This window comes from Lolium perenne, chromosome 6 (assembly GCF_019359855.2).
Source record: "Lolium perenne isolate Kyuss_39 chromosome 6, Kyuss_2.0, whole genome shotgun sequence".
NCBI lineage: Eukaryota > Viridiplantae > Streptophyta > Magnoliopsida > Poales > Poaceae > Lolium > Lolium perenne.
Window position 1 is genome coordinate 158,532,120 of NC_067249.2, and position 17,658 is coordinate 158,549,777.

General features: G+C 40.8%; 1 protein-coding gene across 2 annotated transcripts; it reads left to right on the plus strand.

The window, feature by feature from the left end:
• Positions 1 to 2,298: 2,298 nt before the first annotated feature.
• On the plus strand, positions 2,299 to 14,382 carry LOC127307087 (protein MICRORCHIDIA 4). 2 transcript variants are annotated; one of them, XM_051337785.2, is made up of 21 exons: positions 2,299 to 2,654; positions 3,255 to 3,332; positions 3,440 to 3,474; positions 3,557 to 3,635; positions 3,972 to 4,064; positions 4,183 to 4,267; positions 6,105 to 6,180; positions 6,503 to 6,628; positions 7,755 to 7,853; positions 7,946 to 8,047; positions 8,380 to 8,538; positions 8,638 to 8,733; positions 9,135 to 9,186; positions 9,274 to 9,385; positions 9,490 to 9,560; positions 10,495 to 10,648; positions 10,735 to 11,035; positions 12,277 to 12,374; positions 13,096 to 13,171; positions 13,730 to 13,852; positions 13,945 to 14,382. In XM_051337785.2, the coding sequence occupies exons 1-21, from the start codon at positions 2,330 to 2,332 to the stop codon at positions 14,011 to 14,013; spliced, it is 2,409 nt and encodes an 802-aa protein (XP_051193745.1). In that variant the 5' UTR covers positions 2,299 to 2,329; the 3' UTR covers positions 14,014 to 14,382. The 2 variants fall into 2 exon arrangements, with proteins under 2 accessions (XP_051193745.1, XP_051193746.1); XM_051337786.2 differs by lacking the exons at positions 2,299 to 2,654; positions 3,440 to 3,474.
• Positions 14,383 to 17,658: the final 3,276 nt, after the last annotated feature.

Consider the following 17,658-nt stretch of genomic DNA (forward strand, 5'->3'; position numbering starts at 1 on the left):
GGCGCGCCGGACGAAAATTCGTTCCCAGCCGCGTGCCCCAAAGCCTCTTTTTGTCCGGCGCGGCCCAATACGGTGTCCGGCGCCCCGAGCCCGTCCCCGCTACACAGGGGACGCTCCAGGCACGCCGGACAGAATGAAAAGCGAGGCGGGCTCCCACCTGTCGGCGACTATTTCCATAATCGTTGGTTCTCCCCTTTTATTTCTCGTCGCGCCTTCCCTCCCGCGCATCCCACCCCTCCGCCGTTGTTGGATTTGCCGGCCGTTTCGACGGCTGATCTCTTCTGAGAGTCGGCACCGTCGTCGCGACTGGCTCTCTCGCCGGTCTTTTCGCCATCGCTGCTTCGCCAGCGCGTCCCAGAACGCAGCGTCAAATCCGCCCCACCTCCACGCACACAAGGTGTTCGACGACTTGTCAGGTATGCGCGATTGGCCGATGTTCGTTGCGTCGTCTGCCGCGGCGCAATTTTGACCATTAATTTTGCTTCGGACATGGATAGCGGCGACGAGATGCTTGTCCGACTGCTGGAGGATGAGCAAGCCTTCGACGACGACATCCGGGAGCATTTGCTGATCATCGCGTCCCTCCAGGACATGATTGACGCCGAGGCGGAGAAGTGGAAGAGGCCGCGCCGTGGAGGATCAAAGCCGGGAAGAAAGAAGTCGAAGCCCCGGCAGAGGATGGAGGGGCATACCATGCTGCACAACGACTACTTCGCAGATGTGGCAACACATGCCGACAATTTTCGGCGCCCGTATAGGATGAGCAAGGGTTTGTTCATGAATATCCTCCACGGCGTTCGAGAGTCCGACCCCTACTTCAAGCTCAAGCACGACGTTGTAGGTGTTTCCAGGTTCTCGTCGATTCAGAAGTGCACCGCCGCCATGAGAATGCTTGCATACGGAGCAATTGATGATACACAGGACGACTACCTTCGCATGAGTGAGTCTACTGCCATTGAGTGCATGTACAAGTTTTGCCGAGCTGTGGTAGGAAAGTTTGGCAAATACTACTTGAGAGGGCCAACTGAAGAAGATACTGCAAGGATCATAGCACAAAATGCTGCCAGAGGATTTCCTGAAATGCTTGGAAGCATCGATTACATGCACTGGTCATGGAAGAACTGCCTGTTTACCTGACAAGGTATATACAAAGGGCGTCATGGATATTGAAGTGTGGTGCTTGTAGCTGTGGCATATTATGACATGTGGATTTAGCATTCTTTCTTTGGCATGGCGGGATCATACAATGACATCAACGTGCTGCAGCAGTCTCCGGTGTTCAGCAAACTACTGGAAGGGCATGCTCCACCATGCAACTATGAGATCAATGGCTACCAATATACCAAAGGCTATTATCTAGCCGATGATATATACCCAAAATGGCCCTTTTGTCAAAACAATCTCGGCTCCATCAGGTCAGAAGAATTGCCACTTTGCTTCCCGACAAGAGGCTTGCAGGAAGGATATCGAGCGGACATTTGGTGTGCTTTAAGCTCAATTTGCAATTGTCATGTGCCTTGCTCTAAGCTGGTCTCATGATGAAATGTGGGAGGTGATCCAGACTTGTGTGATCATGCACAATATGATCATCGAGGATGACCGCAAAAATCATGTCAGGACACATGTTGGTCCCTATGAGTATCAGGACCCTCTTGCGAAGGTTGATCATGAGTTGCCTGCAGATTTTGCTGATTTCCTCACTATACACGCAGAGATCCATGACAGCAATGTTCATGAGAAACTTCAACATGATTTCGTTGAGCATATGTGGAGGATCAAAGGATTATCAACAAATGCCGCGGCACCTTGATCTAGCCCATTTATTACATTTGTTTAGTTGTTTTATTATTTAGTGTATTTTAATTTGAAAACAATCTGAGCAAACATATTTATTGTATGCTATATTTAATAAATGGTTGTGTTTTCAAAAATCTTATAAAAAAAACTGATAACGAGGCTGGGGAGCGACCAAAAAGCGATGCAAACAAAAGATTTTCTTAAGGTCTCTTTTATGGTATCTACTCACAATCCAAAGCGTAATTGTAAGTGTTTTTTATAAACGTTTTAAGAGGCAAAATTTTAAATGCTCTTAAGTGAGCGCACGTGGTCACCCAGCACTGTTGTGAATAAAGGCAAACTGATTTGACGCTACCAGTGCAAGCACAGTAACAGTATGGTGGTCTTCTGCTTTTGCAGGCGCCTGACACTCTAGACAACACTTGCTACAGTATAGTCCCTATGCTTGGCATCATAGTGGGGCCCCTGGCCGCACCGTAGCGCCAAATAGAAGGGGCCGCATTCTGGCAAGTGGCAACACACACTTTGCACTATGCCACCCACCATCGCCGAATCAGAGCCCGCCGCGCACCTCTCGCCCCCGCCGCCCGCCGTTGCCGGTGGAGCCAATGTGGCCCGTGAGGCGGCGATCGACGTCAGCAGCAGCGACACGGAGTCGGACTCCGGCGGCGCGAAGAGGCCCCGGCGCCGGCGGAGGGTCGGCCGGGAGGAGAAGAGGGCTAGGGTGTTAGACGCCGTACCACCCGGGTTCCTCGAGCCGCTTCCGCCGCGGAGGTGTGTAACCAAGCAGTTCTGGAAGGCCGGGGACTACGATGGCGATGGGCATCTGCTCTGGAGCGAACATGCGAAACACTCTGGTACTGTCCATTCATCCGCCAAGTTTCTTGTTCTGCAACTTATGGTGGAGTTACTGTAGGAGGACGGGAGTACAGAGTTCTCTATATCCAGTGCAGAATCCAGAAGGATTGGGCTGATATTTCTGTTTGTCTAAACTGTGTTAGATTTTGATAACTCTTAGGGTCTGTCGGGAGAGGAGTAATTTTTGGTAGGAGTAGTATTAAATTCGCGATTTTAATCTCAGTACCGATCGAGAGTTTCGAGCATTTTAGTCGACTGCCAATGATCCGAACCGAGTTAATGCTTGTCATTAATTCGGTGCATGTGCTCGCAAATAAGGCTGATCCGCCAGGCGGTACGAAGAATTTGCATGCAGAGTAAAAACAAGATTCCATTGAGATTGTTTTCCTATGTATTTTTTGCAAATCTGGGTCTGAGAAGTTCTGATTGGAACTTTGGTGCTCTGTTGCCTGAGTGGCCTCCGCTTGTTGAATGCCTGGTGCGGAAACTATTCCTATGGGCTATTGTGCTCTCGTGCATCTTATCTTCATATATGTCTTGTTACTTTGGTTGTTGTTAGCTTGTTGCTCACTGAAGTTGTTCTGTGAATCTGCTGCCAGAGTCAGGAATGGAACATGTTCGTGTCCATCCTAGATTTCTACACTCAAACGCGACAAGCCACAAGTGGGCTTTAGGAGGTATGGTCTGCTCCCCATGACATATGTCTTAGAAATGCACTCTAAGCACCCAACTGTTCTTTTTTCTAAGTTCTTCTGATGTATGATGGTCTTATTAACATTGCCAGCTTTCGCCGAGCTGCTGGACAACTCTCTTGATGAAGTATGCTTGACTAAAAGAGAGAATAGTTCTTGTTTCCAGTTTCAAATCCTCGTGTGCTCACTCAGTGGTATTTCTCTGCAAGGTTTCAAATGGAGCTACCTTTGTGAACATTGACATGTTGGAAAATAAGAAAGATGGATCTCGGATGCTACTTGTTCAAGGTGTGAAACTGTCTCACTTTATATAGCTACTTACACTGATCTGAGACGTCGAATAATATTCAAAAGTTTGAATTAGAACATTAGTATTGTCCTCTGGCAATAGTGAAAAAAAATGCCTTACTTTTCTGCTCATACAAACATTACTGAATAATATTGATTAGTCTTCATTCTGTAGCATATTTCCACATGTCTAAAGTAGATTGTAGGATTATGACCATTTAATTAAAGAGAACCAGTAAGTGCTGTAGTGAAGATTTGAAATGTATTTTCAACATTGTATATGGATGTGTATGTGATTCACACCTGAGGTTACTTTCATTTTCAATTGTTGCATAGATGATGGTGGTGGGATGAGCCCAGATAAAATACGGCACTGCATGTCCTTGGGTTATTCGGCGAAGAGCAAAGTTAAAAACACCATTGGACAATGTATGTATGGAAGGGAAACTTTTCAGCAACAATACATACAATTTCTCTGAATCCACATTTTTTGGTACGTTCATCAAGATACAAGAGATTCAGTTTGCTTTCAATTGCACTTCTGCAGATGGAAATGGTTTCAAGACAAGTACAATGAGACTTGGTGCTGATGTCTTGGTATTCTCACGTAGTCACAATAATGAAGAAAAAAGGTTGTTTTCTGTTATCTTAGCTACTGCAAACTGTATAAATCACGATCTTGTAGGTTTCATTAGTCCCCTAATTCTAGTGTCATATTCACTAAAATGCACTCAAGGGAAAATTACCCTTTCACGTGGTGGGTTGTTTCTACAGATAACATGGATTTTTTTTTGGTTTAGCCCTTCATGCTTCATCCCTACTCACGATGATTATGTACCCATGTTGGAAAAGGAAATTATGTTACTCCCTCCGATCCAAATTAATTGATCCCACTTTGAATTGCAGGGAGTACTTAAAAACATGAGTATTACAATACCTAAGGATGAAATTGGTGATTTCATCCAGCCTAGAACCAAACTACACGCGGTTCTATTAGAAGTTCTACCAAAACGAGCTAAACCATCACTAGCCTTTTTTTTGGATCTTGGAATCTTACAATGCTAATATGGTGATCAAACTGCATCATGGCCTTAATCTCAGAGATTAAGTGGCCAAGCTCGGAGCTATCACACCGTCCGCATCAAACGTACTGCCACAAATCACACCCAAAATGACCCCTTCTCCCTCACGTCATCACGTGTGTCTCACGCGCTAAAACTCTTTGCACCCTAGGACAAGCCACAACATTGCAGTGTAGCACTTTTTTGCACACTTTGCCTGCTTTGTATCAAACTTGAACTGATTTGCCAAGTTATGGACTTATGGGGGCCAGATGCAGGATTTCCTAGGCAGTGTACGGAAGTGTTCCCACCAACAAAGTTTCATACCCTGGTGCATTTTACTCTTCTTTGAAACGAGGATTATGTGTTCTTACAATCACAGCTTGAGTATGGTCATGATGACACTTTTCAGTTCTATGAGCTGATAAACCTTTTTTAGTGCATACTCTAGAGTTAAACTTCAATCTTGTATGGATAATAACTGACAGGATTTAGAGCATCCACTTTTTTTCACCATTGTTAATTTAGGATATTACTGGAATTGATTCTGATGCATCCATACCCCCTGAATCTAGAAACTGTTCTAACTTTTTGGAAGTGAAAATACTTACTTAAATGGAGATTAAAGTTGGAGGGATGATGTTTTTTCAACTGAAGACTATACAAAGAGTCAAAGTTCAGTGTTCTTTTTCTGTAATTTTGAAGTCCCCTTCATTACTGCCTTACTATATGTTAGATACCTTTGACCACCTGATTATCTTACATAGTGATATTGGGTGTTCCCTTAAAACTTGATACTTTTGTGACAAATTAGCATGATCTCTAAAAAATAAGGAAACAAATTGCCTTTCCACTTTAAACTCTGGCAAACTTTAAAACAGTTTGATCTGCATCCTTTTTTTTTTTGAGCTGAAAACTGTAGGGGAGGCCCCGACAGTAATTTTTTATTAAAAGAGATAAAATATGTACAAGAGGAGAAGAAAGGAGGGAATGTACAAAAGGGCCTAGCCCTGGGCATAACCCAAAGAGAACTACAAAGCGTCTAGCCAAGATAAGAGAGGTTTTTTTGGGGTCATCCTTCATTCTGTAAGAGAGAAGGAAGAGGTCCCTCGAACTGTTTAAAGAATTATTATTTCACCCTTGGGTGGTTTCACAGGTTATTTCTTCACCATTTAGGAACAATAAATCTACAGTTGTGTACATGTATTTGTAGCAGTACACATAAACTAGTGAGTTTTCCCTGTTTACTACATGCAATTGTAATAAACTATCTCTGGATGGTTGTTAGTAACTAATTAGTAGGTTATTCCTCACTGTGTCACAACTTATCAATTTTGCTACAAGTTATTACTTATTTTCCTTGCTCGAGGTGCTAATCCTTTTTCCTGTTCCCTGGGTGGCATAAAAGGCTTACGCAAAGCATTGGGATGCTATCTTATACCTTCCTGAAGAGCACCGGTAAAGATGACATTATTGTTCCAATGGTAAGCTCCATTTCATTCTCTGGTAAGCTTGATTTCATTCTCTGCTTTCTTCAAGATGCTACTACCATTTTGCTTGAGTTCAGTGATTGGGTTTCACCAATAAGAATAGTGCAGTAAAACATGCCGTATGTGATGTCTCCTGATCTAACATTGAGTTGTTGTCATTTTGTCTGTATCAAGTATCAAGCTCTCAGTATCTATCTATCTACCATGTAGTTAGTATCCTTTATTTGTGATAATGCCAAACTTTTTGATGGAAACAGAATGGCCCAACTAGCAAGTTAACCGCTAGTTTGTCTTGATGCTTGTATAAAACTCGTAGATTGATTATGAAAAAGGACAAGCTTGGAAAAGGAAGGTGCGGACAACATTGGGTGACTGGTCTACAAGCTTACAGACAATAATACAATGGTCTCCCTATTCTAATGAAGGAGAACTTCTTCAGGAGGTATGACATACGTTATTGCATACCATTGTAGCTGTTGTAGATATATCTTTATTATGTTGTTGTTACTTCGTATTGTCATGAAATCTATTTGTGACAGGATCTGGTTTTGCAAACCCAAACCTTTCCTGTGCTATGCATTAGTTTAGGATCATGCCATTCTACCCGATTGCAATTTCTATGGTCTCGGATCAACGCCAAAGTATGACACACATACACACAAATTAGTCAGGATTTTTCCCTCAAAAAAAAAAGTTAGACAGGAATTCGTGGAATTCGTGGTGGGTTGCAGTGGTAGCTCATTGTCTCATGCGCTGGCGGATCTTTGCAGTGTGCCAGCCACACCACAAGCCTCCAGGTCACCGGCCTCGGAATTCTAAAATCGTTAAAATTGAAAAACCTCTACAAATATATTTAATGAAGTGCTAAATTACAATTATTTTCTATTGCATATACAATGATGCTGAACTCAAATAAAATATCTGCAACGGTTAAGTAATATTTGGTTACTCAAATTAGTAAGTATTTAATTAATAAAAAATAATTTAATCTTGAAAATCGGAGGGAGTATATGATTGTTCATGAATAATGTTTTCACATAGTAAGCAAATAATTAACCATAAGTTGGGATGTGGCATCTTTGTAGAATAAAGGAAAAACACACAACTTTCGAAACCTTTCTGCAGATTACTAAAACGTTGACCAATGGGGGAAGATTCCCTCCCTTGGCTATACGTTGTTAGATAGATGATGATGAGACCTCTCCAGCAGCGAATTTATACACGCTAGATAACACCCCGTTTAATTCGGTCCCTTTGGGACTCGAACCCGGGTGGGCTGGCTGCGCACTCGCAAGCCTTGCCACTGAGCTCAGTTCTGCAGATTACTCGCACTTCAGAACTGAAATGATATTGTCTATTGTGCTTCTAGTGGCAATAGCAATGTTTTACTACGAGAAAAATGATATGGAATTACAGTATATTCTGTAACGTATTTATTATTGTTCTTTTTTGTTTCTTATCATTGTTAATTTTAGCTTTGGATATCTTTATTCTTCTCTTTCATCATGTGCATTGTGATATTTTCTATTTCATGATCGTAAGTGCTATGTACCTATATGGTACTGCAGTTTAACTCAATTAGTGAACAAGGAACTCGAATCATTATATACAATCTGTGGGAGGACGAGCAGGGAGATTTGGAGCTCGATTTTGATGCTGATGTAAATGTACGTCCCAACTAATTACTGGTCAAGTCTTATTGCCATCAATACAAAAATATGGCTAACCGTGACTCTTTGTGATCTTTGCGAGGTTGCAGGATATTCAAATCAGAGGGGTTAATAGGGACGAGAAAAACATCTTGATGGCAAAGCAGTTTCCAAACTCGAAGCACTTTTTTACTTATAGACATTCTCTAAGGGTATGCTTGATATGTACTTGTTTGTTTGTGCCAAAGAAATTATTGCTTTTGTATTCAATCGAAAGAATAACTATTGTTACCGTAGCAGGATATGATTACTTCTATTCCATACAGTATGGTTGATTATTTAGTTTGTCATAGTACAAGTTGCTAATGCAAAAAATGCAATGATAATTTACTATAGCAGAAAATAAATTGGGTAAACTTCGTATGAAGAACAAAACAAGCATGCACTGGAGCAGTTTCACAGTTCTAGAAGCATTACAGTGGCCAGATGATATTTCAAGGCAATGTCTTGTCTCCTTTATTAGTCTATTGCTCCTTTTGTGCAGAGTTATGCATCCATTTTATATCTCCGAGTCCCATACGTCTTCCGGATGATTTTACGAGGAATAGAGATTGAACGCCATAACATTATCAATGATATGATGCTGAAGAACCAGGTTACTTACAAGCCAGTCATGAGTAATGGATATCCAAATGATACAGAAGTAAAAAACTATGAGCTTTTCTACATACTGTTTCCTATACAATGATGTACCCAGCATTCAGCTAATAACTTGATTTTACCCTCATATTTTGAATGCTAGATGGTCGCTAATGTTATAATCGGTTTTGTTAAAGACGCAAAACATCATGTTCCCATTCAGGGTTTTAATGTTTACCACAGGAACCGCCTAATAAAGGTATCCATTAACTATGCCTTTTATATTATGAATGTAGCATTATAGCTTATCTTCTATATCTAGCATCGACATTGACTCTTGCAATATGGCACATCAAAGTAGAAAGACTAATGAGTGGAAAATGTATACACTATTTAGTTTTGTATGTTTCGGCATCAATGTGCTTCATTGTAAAATGCCTATATATTGAGCTAGAGTCATTTGATTTTTGGTTATTTTTTGTGGTAGCAAGTGGTACTTGCTTACTATCTCATACAATTATCTAAATATGCCGTTCAATAGCATGCTTCTTGCTTTAAACATGCTGACATGACTATCCGCAGAAAGTATTTGTGTTAACTTGGAAGTTCTATTTTGGTTTTTATTTATTTGTTATATGATAAATCCCATGTTTATTTTAGCCTTTCTGGAGAGTATGGACTCTTCCTGGATCTCAAGGACGCGGTATTATTGGTAAGTAAGCATGTTGCATGTCTGTTTTTGAGGTCATGTTTCTTTCATAATTATAAGTGGCTAACTGGCTATTGTTTTTGTGTGCAGGTGTACTTGAAGTCAACTTCGTAGAGCCAGCTCATGATAAGCAGGACTTTGAACGCACAAATAGTCTCTCAAGACTTGAAGCGCGATTAGTTTTAATGCAGAAGAAATACTGGTTCGTTTTGTTGATATATGGCATGGTCATTTTGTGGTCAATTTGCATACCAGTTTGTTGGAAGAAAAAGTTTCTTATCCTGAAATATGTTTTTCATTTTTCAGGTCTGAGAATTGCCATCGTATAGGATATGGTGGCAACCATGCTAACAGAAGTTCTGGGAAAAGAGACAGAGGTATGAAGGGTCTCCATTTGGTTTATTTGAATATTTTGGTTTGGTGAGTGTAGCTTCTCTATCTTAAAATAATACAGAACCAAATGAAACAATTTTTCTTTTGGAAAGCCTTGAAGTCATTTATTTATCCTTAGAAACCAAAATTTGATTTTGATTTCTTTGTATTCAAATCATAGAAAAGAATCTCAAATGCTCAACATGTTCATGGCATGTTGACTGCTTATCAATACATGTTGACAACTCGGTGCTATAACTTGATGTGAAACTTTTACTCCTACAGAGAAACGAGTTAATTGTGATAGTTTGTTTGCCCTGCGGTTGCATTGATTCCCAATTCGCTAAACGTGCCTACTTTAGTGCCCACTTAATTATGTAATACAAGAACACCCAGTGTACCATTAATTTTGCAGAAACGATGTGCAGCAGCTGCATCCAATAAATGGACTAGTTAGTCTTGTAGAATTTACTGTATTATCTTTTAAATTCGTGGCAACACAAAGGTTCTTCCCTAGTACAGATAACATGTAGACAATAACTGTTGTCTCTGAAACTATAATTTGAGCAAATTAGTATTGTTTAACTACATCGATATGCATCACAAAGATGAAGACACGATGACATTATGTGAACTTTAAAATTCGACTTTCCTGTTCCTAAAGCAACCACATTGAGTGAAGAATTGTATCGTGTCAAGAACATATGGCTTCGGAGGCGAATTTTTATCTTTTCCTGAAACAGGAACCTCATGTGTTGAGTTATACCGTACAAAGAATATCACAGAACTACAAATTTAGTGCATAATTTCTTACAGTTTGGTATATTAAAAGCTTTTTCCATTGAGGAAATATGTTGAAGATGGCTTAAATTTGCTAACTTCTATGGTTGGTGTAGTAACTTTTGGTTGACTAAGCACGTACATTTTTTGTCGGGATAGAGTGTTCACCTGGAGATAGCCCCTGCACAGCTCCATTGTCATATCAATCTTTGAAAAAGTGTGGAATGTCAAATTGTTCGCAAAGATCCCAAGCTGAGGATATATTATATTCTGGATCAAGTAATAAGATTATTTCCAATGCCCTGGGAAACAGGTTCAGATAATATTACAGCACCTTTTAATCATATTCCTTACTGGGAAACCCCGCTTCTCTTATAGTCCCCGTTTTAATCATCTGAGGGATGATGACAGGAAAACAGGAGCTTCACCCTTGGCAATGAGCAGAAAATTATCTTCAAGAAAAAAGGCCCAGCAGGCAGCCGAGAAGTCCCCAAAGACTGTAAAATTTTCAGGATTAGTACAACATGGTCTGTCATATATAAGTGATGATAGTGATACTGAGATTGCAGGCACTGCATCAAGATCGCTTTCTCAGATCCTGAATGAACCAGAAAGAACCTATAACGGTTCTATTGTGCATTTACCTCCATCCAGTGGAGCAATAAGAACTGAAAGGATCGCAACCAGATCGCTGTCAAAGGTAATTGTGATTGCTGTTTTGTACTGAATTGTTTGCTTTGGTTGAAGTATTTGGTTGCATACATATGTCACATTCATAAACAATCGTCAAAAAGGGAAGTGTCCACTTTTCAACCATGAACTTTGACAAATACGAACTCCCAGAAGGAACAAACTTTTGTTCCAAGCAAGTAAACCCAATAGAAACCTATGGCAACCAAAGAGTGAAGTGAGAAAAAAAACTACAAGAAAGTAAATTAAGGTTCTGGCACAGGGATTGCTGATTTCCATGCAGTCCTATCAAGTGCCAATTCTATATGTACATTCCAATCCTTCAAGACTCTATCTGCCGCCTCTTCCCATGTCAACGTTGGTCGCCCCTGCCTCTCCTAGTACTTTCGCTACACTTTAGAATGCCTCTTTTCAGTGCTTCAGGAGGCCTCGGTTCAAAATATACTTGTATTTCATTTTGTATTTAAGTATTGGCCATATTACCCCTAGGCCAAAATTTACACAGCCTTGAGCACCAAAGTGCCGACGGCACGTGATGCGGCGTTGAGCACTAAATTCGCCGTTGGCGTGACCGACGCAGTGTTGAACACCAAATTGACGCGGTGCCCTCCTCCAGCACCGCCCTTCAGTCTCCAGGGCATAGAGAATTATAATGCGCGTCTTAATTGCAGCATCAATTAACTCTCATAGCTTCCCCGTTATGGACCCTACGTTCGAAGTATGGTCCTGAATCCTATTTTCCTTGATTAGCTTCATTGCCCTTCACATTTCTCGAGTAAGGGGGTGACGTCCTGGCCATTACTCATTTAACACCGCACCTGGGTTCCAATATGGCGCATTGCTAAGAGGGGTTTTGTATCCATAGAGGAATGGCTAGTTTTCACGTTGGCTGGCCAAGCCTATCATAATCCTCCTCCTTTACCCGGGTTTGGAACTGGCTATGCCTAAAAAGGACATATGCAGAGTTAGCTCCCAGAAAAACACATGATAGATAAACGAAGTTCAAAATAATAAACTAAGGTTAAATGGAGCATACAAAAATGAAAATACGGGCATGCACATTTGGTGAAATAAGAATGTTTCCCTCGTGAAAAATGTGTTGGTGTCTCTTACTGTATTTTCTTCTTGAGGTGATTATAAGTGTAGCAGAAAAATAATGCTCTAGTCATGTATCACTTTTGCAAATCTAGTTCAGTTTGTTATACTTATAAAGATAACCATTTGTCCTTTCATGCACTATCCACTTTCCAGGAAGGAACTGTGAAAAATAATGGACATGGAGGAACTATTGATGATCCCGAGAGTGTTATAAAGCGGCTGAAGGATGAAAATTCATCATTGAAAGAACGGTAGATATTACTGGTGCTTCATCCACTTCTGTTTGCAATTTATGAATAGCTGGTGGGCAATAACTATCAGTCATGATCACTCGAAACACCAGTTCGAGAGATCAAAAGTTGTTGAATTAAGATTTGGGTCTTGTGTGCCAGGTCTTGCCGTTGGCCATTTATTGTTTTCTTTTCTTCCCGTACTGAAGACCAATTCAATATATGCCACCGCCCACTTCAAGTATTGGAGAATGCCACTGCAAACAAAATTATGAAAAGAGCCGCTGCCAACACCTGGGTAATTCTATAGATGACACTATGGCAGTGGCATGTATCAAATTAACCCATTTTTGCAGTGGCATTTTCGTATGTCATTTTTTCTCATGGCATTTTTCGAATACACAAAATCATGGCATATATGGAATTAAAACCTTAATAAAAATGGTATTTGATGAGTGACCAGGTATTAGGATATTTGAAGTTTTGAATATACAATAGATATGACTGTAATACTTATTAATGTAACTTAAAAGATTTAAAATATTTAAAAAGAGTGGGTTTGGGCGGTGAAGCTAAATAAGAGAAACAGGGGCACCAAAACAGGTTTAACTGGTTGTTGCTGAAAACTGGTGAATTTTGTCCTTTTGTAGAACCCTGTGAGTGACCAACTAAAACTAGCCTTGACTCAAAATTCTCTAGACACAAAACCTAATAAAAAAAATCTTCTTTTGTCCTGTGATAGTTTCTCCAAGGTGGAGGAGTTGTTATCAAAGGAATTGCAGACGGAGCGAGAGAAGAACAAGTCTCTGCTTGAGAAAGTAAGCAGTATTGAGATTTACGAATTGAGCTCCTGGTAGTAATACCCTTTTTTGTATTTTATAATTGTCACTGGTTACCTCAAATTTATTCAGTTTGCACTATTACAATAATGTGTCGAAAATGAAATTTATCAAGTGATTGTTAGGATAATCTATATAAATCTTGAAGGTGCCATGAAACAGATAGACTGAACACCGGGATGCAATGTTGAGCAGCCAATAACCAGCTCAAACTTGAAAATGTAGATATTAGATTACAATTATGCAATGCACCTACTAGTATGGAGTACAGCAATTTCTAGTAATATGGAACAGTGTTGTATTTCCAGCACGGTTTAGTGTCATCTCATTAGTTTTTTTCCTTTTCATGATAGTACGATTATTGGCTTCACCTACTACATGTTCTAGTAAAGCCTCTGTGGTTGTATTTTGTCTGTCCTATTGATTAGCAATTCTTATGTTTCTATGGGCACAAGGCTAATTACAGGCTTGAAGGCCAAAGGGCTAGCTTGCATTCTTTGTAAAAAACCGATGTTCCTTTCTTGCTTTGTTTTCCAGATGGAGAATCTAGAGGCAAAGCTTGAAACTGCAAAAAAGGAGCAAGAAGCATTGGTGGAAGCCTATGCAGAGGAAATGAAGTATCGAGACCAAGAGGAGCAGAATTTGCGGAATAAGCTAAAGGTTATCTGCAACTATGTCACTGCAGCTCATTTGTTTGCACATATGCCTCGCTGCACTCCGGTTGTGATGTTGGCTGCTCCCCATTCTTGCAGGAGGCGTCTTCCACCATCCAAGACCTAACAGAGCAGCTTACTGCAGCTAGGAGCTATCGCAAGAGTTAAAAGGAGCAGCCGGAATAACCTTCGCCTTTGCGTTGTTTGCTACCAGTCTAATAATCGATCTCTGGTGCATCTTAGTTAGTTATGTCCAGGTCATTAGAGCTGGAGCAGCTGTAGTATAGTAGAACCATGATCTATGCCCCAGTCTGTATGATCGATGTATATGTGTATAGTATGTACGTAGATGCTGATGAGTCTTCTCATCTGACTGTCTAGATGTAGGAGCAGTGTAGATGCTATCGTTATCCGTATCTCTCGGTTCATGATCAGAGGGCCGCCTTCATGTATGTGTCTTAGGGCAGGGGGCACCGTTACCTTTTTCACGCTACATTGTCATTTTTTTGACATATTGTCAATTTTCTCTTTAATTAATGAACTGGACATTTTGGTTGAGGTTATTCATCCAATCAAGTTGTTGTATCATTTGCCTAAAATAAAGGTTTCATTAGCTCTCTTCTATAATGAGAATAAGCTCGTCAGAATGGACCAATCTCCATTCTCATATGAATTTGAAGTTCACCGTTATTGCTCATAGAAAATGACGATACCTGAACACCGAAAAGGCTAATCTGGTGCTACTCCTAGTCTCTGGGCCTGGAGCTTGTACTCCACCGGTGGAATCTGAGCGGAAATGATGCAGCAGGAAGATACTATCTCACTACTCATGCGTATTTCCTATCAGTCAGTACATACATGTTTACTCTATATATGTACTCTAGTTTCATCAAGGTACACAGTTTTCGAGAAAACTCAAACGACTTTTGTTGAAAGGGTAAGAGTTTGAGGTACAACACTCCTAGGAGGTAAGTTACAGTTAGTCTACAGAAAACCTAGTTTCTTTTTCGAGAAGTGGAAGCCCGGTCTCGGCATGGATCGACTCATGTAGCTCATACAAGCAACCTAGTACACATCCTGGGTTGCCTAGACGATGACTCTTTAATCTTGGGGCACCGACTCTCCTGTCCAGAGTGCCGCCTCGTCCTTGATCTTGTGTGAGGGTGTTCACCGAAGGTTGTGCTCCGTCGAAGATGCATTCGTTACGGTGCTTTCAGATCATCAATGGCAGGAGGAGGATGGCGGAGACGAGGCCTTTATGCAATGGTTTTTGAATGTCGTGCCTGGCGCGCTGCCACCAAGCGACAAGTAATGTCTGCTGTAACCATCATCCTAAGCCAGATCAGTATCCGTATCAAGCTTGTGAGGCGAATAATGGAGGATGAAGTACCGTCGTCCTAAGCTAGGACAAGATCTCAATTTATGCTAGTACTAAAATTATAAAGTTGTAAAAATAAAATAAAATAAAGAGAAACATCTCATACAGTGGAGATTTTCTTATATATTATCTTATCTCTTGGCTAAATAAAAGAAGATATTGTTTCTCTCTCATCTTTCTAACACATGAATCATGCTTTATGTAAAAGAAAAAAACTCATGAGTCATCCAATGGCCCATGAATTAACTCGTATGGCTAAGTTTTCCTAGTACTTGGATGGTACCTCTTTTGATTATGAAGATATAATAACTCTTATTATGAATGAATAAAGAGGTACTCCCTCCGTCCCAAAATGTAAGGCGTCGAAGCTTCAGCCAAAAGTCAACATCTTCTAAGTTTGACTATGTTTATATGAAAAAATATGAATAACTACAATATCAAATATATATTTTGAGAAACTATACTTTCTGGTGAATCTATTGATATTGATTTGGCATTGTGAATGTTTATATTTTTACTTATAAATTTGGTCAAACTTAAAATATGTTGACTTTTGATTAAAGCTTAGGCGCCTTACATTTCGGGACGGAGGGAGTACTAAGTTGTAAAAAACACCTTGTGTAGGTCGCAAGTTTTTATTTGAGAGTGAGAGAAATCAGTGTAGATAGCCGGTGGAGTGCTGGTGGGCTAGGGCAAAATTACATCTCAATAGGTCTTAATTATTTTTTAGGGAAATGCTAATAAACAGAGGAAGGCTACTGCGGATGACATCCACCTCCCGCAGGCTATCGGATCAGCCTTGATCACTGGCAGCCATGTTACGGGCCTCACCACCTCCTCTTATCTTCTCCAACCAAATCACATCTATTATCTTCGCCTTATGCACCTTCTCCAACCAAATCACATCTTTTAGTCTCCGCCCTATGCACCTCCTTGTGTGTGCCGCCGCCGCCAAAGGCGAGGTATGAGTGGGACTACTTCTTCACGACGTGCCATGCGAGCAAGATGGGGTTTCCAAATGGCGCATGATGAGTGGATTTATATAGTGTTTTAAGCATATCTAATGCTTCATCTAGCAATTATATGTTCATCATACATGATTACTTGCTTCCATTCATTCTCATGTGATTGTTGCACAACATATAGTTTTTATTAGAATTTTATACTCTACCTTGTCTTTGGTGTGTGTACGTGTTATGGAAATTTATGAACACAACACGGTAAAGGGAGCCAAGAGGGGGCAATATGGAGCAGTTACATTCACCAAAACTTAAGTCATATGGAAGCTAGAAAAGTGAAAATTTCCATCATCACATAATAAAGATCCAAGACTATGGTATTGTATCTCTCATCCATATGAATCTAATGATCCGAAGAACACCCCAATCAAAGTTCGTACAAAGAAATGATGCCTAAAATACTAAAACATTAGAGAGCAGCCAATGTGCAAATGGTACGAGCGTAAGGTGTCGTACCGTGCAGCCGTACCAACATCAGCTTGGCTGAAAACGTCAAACCGAACTGTTTATTTAAGCGTGGAAAGGCGTTTTCGAAGCAAGACACTCCACATACAATGAAACGATCTGCAAGAGCCTATTTAGGAGGGGAACCCTAGCCGCCTCCGAAATCAATCCACACAACAACCATCACAACATCCATAGCCACCACAGCTCCAACACCTCAAGATCCATCAACATATATCAAACCTTGAAGTAAGGTTAGAAAAGAAGACCAAAAGGAGTCACCTGATCCATGCGGCACCACCACCTCCACTCCGCTGCTACTTCTTCTTTCCCAATCATGGTCTCCATGATGGATTGTAACGTGGCTTAAACCCATTTATTAATGTTATGATTACGTGAATACTTCTAAATAGTGTTATGATCTAAAATGATTTGGAGCGTAGTGACACCCTCTGCCCATGAGGGATCAAACCTCGTATTTGACACTTTGGTGTCTCATAAATGTTGAATATTTTTTGTAGTGAGCGGCGATGTCTCCATCGACAGCGAGACACTTGTGGTATCTTCGTCAATATCAAGACCCGCTGGATCAGTTTATTGGATTTACTCTCTCGAAGGTGCTACATCGGCGTCCAAGTGTAGTTGAAAATGAGCAAGGGTCTTCGCATTTGACTCGATGAGTGCGAAGGGTAAGGAAGCTAGCCGAGCCTAGGAGGTTTCGCTTAGGTAGCTGGAACGTAGGGTCTGTAAGCTTCGGGAGCTAGTTGATACAGCGGTGAGGAGATGTGTCGATATCCTTTGCGTCCAGGAGATCAAGTGGAGGGGACAGAAAGCGAAGGAAGTAGAGGATACCAGCTTCAAGCTATGGTATACGATAACGGCTCCAAACATAAATGGAGTAGGCATCTTGATCAACAAGAGCCTCAAATCTGGAGTGTTAGACGTCAAGAGATGTGGGGACCGGATTATCCT

Bases quoted from the DNA above. Each gene is read 5' to 3' on its own strand.
- LOC127307087 (XM_051337785.2), top strand. From the start codon at position 2,330: ATGCCACCCACCATCGCCGAATCAGAGCCCGCCGCGCACCTCTCGCCC. The intron at 4,268-6,104 runs GTTGTTTTCTGT...GTGGCATAAAAG, and splicing joins CACAATAATGAAGAAAAAAG to GCTTACGCAAAGCATTGGGA. The intron at 6,629-7,754 runs GTATGACATACG...ATGGTACTGCAG, and splicing joins AAGGAGAACTTCTTCAGGAG to TTTAACTCAATTAGTGAACA.